The sequence below is a fragment of the Scomber scombrus genome, chromosome 10 (genome assembly GCF_963691925.1).
Source record: "Scomber scombrus chromosome 10, fScoSco1.1, whole genome shotgun sequence".
Lineage (NCBI taxonomy): Eukaryota > Metazoa > Chordata > Actinopteri > Scombriformes > Scombridae > Scomber > Scomber scombrus.
The window spans coordinates 21516861-21523701 of NC_084979.1; the positions used below are offsets into that span (position 1 = coordinate 21516861).

A 6841-nucleotide genomic window follows, 5' to 3' on the forward strand; every position below is an offset into this window, starting at 1 on the left:
TGTTTCTGAGATTGCTTCCTTCAGCCCAATACAGTCAAAATGAATAGAGTTCTGTTTCTGGTGCTCTATTATTGAAATTAATATTTGAAAATTCAACATCAATATGTCTCTCCAGGTACAGTGTTCCTGTGACTGTGGATAATCCACAAACGTCAGTGTCAGAAGTGCTTATGGGAACTATTTCTTCTGTAAAAAGCAGTTCCAGTAGAAGCTGTTCATGGTGATGTCTGTGGATTATCAAGAGCACTGGAAGAACCAGAAATGAAATATCATTCCCTTTCATTGTATTGCTTTGAAGGGCGCAAATCTCAAAACGTCCGAACGTGAGAAAACCCTAACCCTAACCCATTTTCTTTGTAATTTGGGTGAATTAACCTTTCCTTAATTTCTCTCTTTTCCTTTACAGATAACAAGATGAAACTCCCTATTGGTTTCCAGTTGCAGAAAAGACCAAAAACAGTTAAGTTAACTGTGATCTGTCTTACCTAATAGACCATTTTCATGGCAGACATTTTGACATGACTTATCAGTACAACCACAGGTGCAACTGATAGCATTATTGATGGCTGCATTACGTTTAGGTGTTACGGGTCCAGGGCCCTGCTATCATGAATAATCGTCATTGGCATTGGCTTACTAGGCCCCCTAATTTGAATGGAGCCATCATAAATACTGTTACTTACACATGTGCAAATGTCTGCTGTGAGAAATACACACCTTTGTATCCTTTTGAACCACCTTAACACCCGTCACACCTTCCTTTGACTCTCTTTCTCTCTCCACCCTTTATTGTCTGCTGGCTGTGGTCTGGTTGTATCCCATCCTGGCCTCTACCCTCTCACCTCCTTTGCCACCCCCACACACATACACAGACATACACACACATACACACGCACACACAGCCTGTCAACCCCTCTGGTCTCTGGTCTAGCTCCAGAGGAATGTTGAGTGTCTCTATAGCCCCCTCCCTGAAGATTAGGCTTCACCATGCCTGCCCCCTCTCCTCATTCCTTTCCAAAGTATGCCCCCTAAGAGCTGCCGCATTTTTATCTGAGCCTGGTGATTGTGACAGATTGGCCAAATGACACACATACACAGACACACGTTCGTAGACACACGCTGAGGCACAAACAGAGGGGAGGCTGGTCACCCCGGGGAGGGACCAGACAGCACCAAGCTCCAGCTATAAAACCTTCCCAGGATGAGGCCAGTGTCCTGCCCTGAGCTGGACAGTACCTCCTTCCTCTGTGCCAGGACGCCGTCAGGACAGGCAGCAGACGAGCCTCCAACATGAACGACATCTACAAGGCAGCGGTACGTTCTCTCACAACTCACGCGAGATGAAAGTGTAGTTGGTTTGCTCTGGATGGAAGTGATTTGGTTCGTTGGATGCTCACAAAAAAATCTGTGTGTGCAATAGATCTGGTATGAGAATGATGCTGTTTTGGATCAAAAACCATATATCCCTAACAATTATTACTAGTTTGTTACTTATGATCAGTGATTTACTATGCAAGACTGTAATTTCATTCCATCCTATTTAAGTGGGTGTTATATAGAAATTCTGGCACTTGTGTATGCATTTGTTATATGAAAAAAGTCCCCCTCATTAGATCTGACATTGACATTACTTGAATGGTTGACAAATCCCTGTTGATGCGGCTTACACAGCACATCGTCTCCATCACCAGCTGATGTCAAAAAGAGCCTTGACACCATATATGTCTCGAGATGTTCTCCTACTTCAGCCCTATCAAAGCTGATAGGAGCCACTCAGGACGTCACTGACAGGACAGTTCCCTGGTCCGCACTCCACCGCTTCATCCACGACTTCAAATGGAACAGTCCCACTTCACATGGCTAATTTTGGCCAGTTGCTCAGATGCTTCTGCACTCATGGTTCTCTGGTGCCAGAGAAAGGCTTCAGGTTTAGATAAAACCCCCCACGGCTGAATTCCAGCATTATCTATGAGCCTGAGAGCTGTGTGGCTGTCTGTCCACCTCCGCCCCGGATGGTCAGCCGGCTGTCCTGTCCACTCACATCTCCAAGTGAACAGTGCAGCTGAGACAGTAAAAACACATAGGAATGTACATTACATGTGTTTGTTTAGATGGATTTTTTTTCATACATCATCCCCAGAGGGCTGAGCGTATGCGTGTGTCTGTATGTGTGTGTGTTTAATTTATAGTGGACGACAGACAATAACTCTTACATAAGCAGCTGTCTCCCTCTCTCATTCGTTGTAGCTTTTCCAGGATTACTGTTCTATTGTTGGGCCAAATCCACAGCTATGCTAATTTAAAGCACTGTGTATTGTGTTCTTTATCTGTGGTTCCTGATCCTCCTGTCTGTTTATTTTTAACTCCTCCTTTTACTGGCTTTCACATATGATATATATGTTCTGTGTTTTGTCAGGGATGGCCCAGTGTGTGGGACCAAAATATTACCTCTGTTGACCGAAAAGTTATCAAAACACATAGACATAATCTAGTCCAGAGACTATTTCACACTTCATAAATCAAGATACCTTAAGTTAATTCCACAGGTGAAACACTAGCATAACTTTTTTGCTTTGGTAGTTGTAACTAAATTAGGGTTAGGGTTAGGTTATTAATTACTTAATAGTAACACTTTGAAATACTGTATGAGGTAAACAAAGCATTCACTTACTAAACTTTTTACTTCTTGCAGGTTGAGCAGCTGACAGATGAACAGAAAAATGGTGCGTAAATTGTGCAATATCATCAGTAATTTTGGTGATGAAGTATTTCAAATTGTATCTTTACATATGCTTCAAAATGTCATTTTGTTTTTCAAATATAAATGAATTATGATATCAACTGTATAAAATGTTTGAGGTTGCAAGGTAAAGAGGCTCACCCTGTTTCCCTGTGTGCTGCTTTGGTGTTGTAGAGTTCAAGGCCGCCTTTGACATCTTCGTACAAGATGCGGAGGACGGCTGCATCAGCACCAAGGAGCTGGGGAAGGTGATGAGGATGCTGGGTCAGAACCCCACACCAGAAGAGCTGCAAGAGATGATTGATGAGGTGGATGAAGACGGTAAATCATAACACATAAAAAGAAACAAAATGATTTGTTGGTTGCTATTAATCTCTTCAACCCCACAGACCAGCTGGCTATTCCATCATATAGTGCAGACAGGCATTATTCAAAACCCCTCAACTTAATGTCAAATGATCGTCAAGGATCTCGAATACAACAAGACATGTCAGGGTGAATTAAAGGGAAATGCATATCAGATGATGCACAAGTCATCTCGATTTTTTTCATGTGCTGTTATGGTGCAACATAAAGAATAGCAACTTGAATTTAATTGATAAATCTTCAGTGAAGGATATGGTTACCGTATTTGTCATGTTGTCAGACGATGTGCATTTTCATCTCTAACTGAATCTACACAAGGAGACATTTAAGGCCTAGAATTATAGGTATATTTATTTTTTTTAAAGAAAAGAAAAACTTTTGAAATGAATTTTCTTCTTCTCATATGTTACATTACACTGTGTTTACATTGATTAAGAGGGTGACATTAAAAAAATCCTAACCAGTGTGGAGTGTAAAGATATGATGGAGTGTATTGTAATGTGCACAGGGAGTGGCACGGTGGACTTTGATGAGTTCTTAGTCATGATGGTGAGGTGCATGAAGGACGACAGCAAGGGGAAGTCAGAGGAAGAACTGGCAGAGCTGTTTCGCATGTTCGACAAGTGAGTTTCTCGTTTAAACCCTGTTGCTAATTTGCCCCGTTTATGTCTCGGTGAACTAGAAGAATTTATGCCTTGAGAGCACAATATTACAATAAAATACCTTAAATTTAATGATAGAATATCTGCAACCAGAGCATGCAACTATCTGAAAATCACTTAAGACTTGAATTCAAATTGGTCTTCATAGCGTGGTTCCATCAAAGTGTGCTCCACATGTGCAATTATGTGTTCTGACAAAATGCCAAAAAGCTCTGCAGAGTACAGCATGTAGTTTGCTCCATAATCCTTTTTGACAGCACAGAATATTCAAACACCCACTGCATGTAAGCCAGACACCTCGCCTGAGCATCAAAGAATAAACTTGCCATACTTTTTTTTCTCTCACAGTGATGGGTCTCAAACACTTAAATGCAAGATAGGATCAGTCACACAAACACACCACCTCCTCCGCTGCCATCTGCAAAGCTTAACTTTCTTGTGTGAATTTATATATTTTACTCCCTTTTTACTGTGCAGGAATGCAGATGGTTACATTGACCTGGACGAGCTGAAAATGATGCTTGAATCTACAGGAGAGGCAATTACTGAGGACGACATTGAGGAGCTGATGAAAGATGGGGACAAGAACAATGACGGCAAAATTGACTACGATGGTGAGGAATTTGAAGTGTGTTACACTGTTAGAAGATACATGGTGACATAGTTATGTAGAGAAAATTCTGTAGCACTCATCATCCTTTAATCTATCATTTATGTGAAGCTCAGAAATACTCACCAAAAGAGACATTTGCTTGACAAATCTTACATTTCTCTCTCATCTTACAGTTTCATAGCATGTTTGACTTTTGGGGATTAGCAGCTCTTTGCTAACTTGGACTTCCTTAACTTTACAGAATTCTTGGAGTTCATGAAAGGAGTGGAGTAATCCTGAACAACAGAAGAGTATTTTTGTATTTCTCTGTGACTACATGGTCATCTGTGGAAAACTGGAAGCTGACTTTGGATGGCGCTGGAACGACTTTGCAAGATTTAGTTCAATACTGTATTTGAAATGTTTCTGTATTTTCCTACCATGTCTTGCATCGTTGTAAATACAGTTTGTAACTATTTTGGTGCCCATGTATACTGAATCTGTGTAAATGTATCCAAATTCCTTATATTTTCTGTAGAATACCAGTTCGGCTGCTTGACATATCGATTCTAAATCTTACACAGCCAGTTTACAAATCTTTTTACTGAGAGGCTGATATTGTTTATCTGGGAAGGAAATGTATGTGTGCACAAAGCAGAACATATCCCTGAGTCAACCGTTTTACACCAAAGCTCTGGTAGACTAATCATACTTTTCAAGCTTACTTGATCAAGTCTGTATATTGTATGTTATGATGTGCACATTGTATACATTTCTGCAATTCTGTTTAACATACCCTCAGGACTTCTTCTTCCCCTCTCATATCCCTGGAACGCCTGCACATTTCTACATGAAAAGTCTGCGTGAAATATGCGCTCATGTAATAAACAAGATGCATTTGTCAGAGCAGTCATCTGTTTTTCATTTTGTTTGAATAATCTAATGGGAAAAAAACACTTAAAGGACAGATTTGGGACTCTTGGCAATAAGGTCCCTGTTGGGCTTTGCTGTCTTTCTATCCTGGGTTAGTTCTTTTGTTGTTTTACTAGTTTTTGGTTAACTAGACTAAATTAGCAGTTGTTACTAAGAAACACACATTTTACTATCACATTCCTGATGTGCCTTGCTGGTCTTCAAATTTTACAGGCTGATCACATGCTTGCCTCTCTGGCCTGCCCACTGTTCACACAGCAAATAAACAAGCAAAAGAAGGCCTAAAATGTTACTTTTGAAAAGATGCTTCTTTTGTGTAAATCTGAGCTGTCAACCCTAAATCTGGATTTATCAGTGTAAATTGCATTGTATAGTGGCTCTTTTCTGCGGCATGTGAACTATTTGCATGCTGCCGTGTTAGTATCTAGTTACGCAGTCTATTGAGACAGGAGCTATTTATGTCTAATCATGTTAGTGCCCATGTTAGGGGATCTGGATTGACCAACACCAGTTGACAATCAGATGCCTTTGCCATTATAAAGAACTTTGTTCCACTACAAAGACATAACAGCTCTATTGTTAATGCAGCTTTAATTCTGAGGTCTGGATCATTAGAGGAGAAAGATTCCTTTCCTACTAACAAGCGTGTTATTTTAGAATAATTACATACAAAGAGTATTTAGTATTTCTCTCCTCAGCGGTTTTAATTTCTAGAGTCATATTCACAGAAAATCCGTACCAATATAATACAATAATTATGCTTACATTGTGATTTTTGTTAGTGGTTTTAAATATAATTTCCAGGTGAAAACCTCAGTTTTAGTAACAGAGGAGTAATGCAGTTATCGCTGTCACCACTTGATGTCAGCAGGGAAACACAATCTTATGTGTGTTTGGCTCAGTTACAGGAACTAAAAAAATTAGGAGATTACATGGTGCAGCCATACTCTTTTCAATGACAGATAATCACTAATAACTTCTGATTGTGTGGTCTATATAAACCACACAATCAGCTGAAAAGAATAATCACCCAGAGCATATTTTAAGTTTTAAGCCATTAAAACAATAATTGAAAGATACAATAAACAGACCATTCATATAATAGTATTAGTTCATTATAATATTTCAATAATTAAAATCCTGTTTAGATTTTCATGCTGACTGATGGAAGATTGTTAATTAAATCTATTTTCAAAATCGCATGTCTTGAATGAACCTTCATTGCTAAATTGTGACACTGATCTTTTCTGTGGTTTCATTTTGTCAAATGAGATTGGCTGTAATTTGTGTGTGCAGGTGACGTCAGTGGCCTGACTGATGACAACACCTCCCTCCATCTCTCTCTGCTTCCCTGAGGTTCCTGGCTCCATTCAGTCCTCATGGCCCGTGTTTCATTCAAATGGGGATTTTAAACCCAAATCAGCAGTGAAGCACCACTGCTCTGCCAGTCCAATCTCAACAGTCTGACGAATGCAACACACTACATCAATTACTTCTGCAGTTATATCTAGTCCAGCTGCACTGAGCAGAAAACTGCATTAAAATCAA

At 39.9% G+C, this 6841-nt stretch overlaps 1 protein-coding gene across 1 annotated transcript; it reads left to right on the forward strand.

Moving 5' to 3' along the window:
- The first annotated feature begins 1290 nt into the window (after positions 1–1290).
- tnnc1a (troponin C type 1a (slow)) lies at positions 1291–4654 on the forward strand. Its single transcript, XM_062426952.1, has 6 exons — positions 1291–1314; positions 2693–2723; positions 2915–3061; positions 3615–3729; positions 4246–4382; positions 4623–4654. The coding sequence occupies exons 1-6, from the start codon at positions 1291–1293 to the stop codon at positions 4652–4654; spliced, it is 486 nt and encodes a 161-aa protein (XP_062282936.1).
- Positions 4655–6841: the final 2187 nt, after the last annotated feature.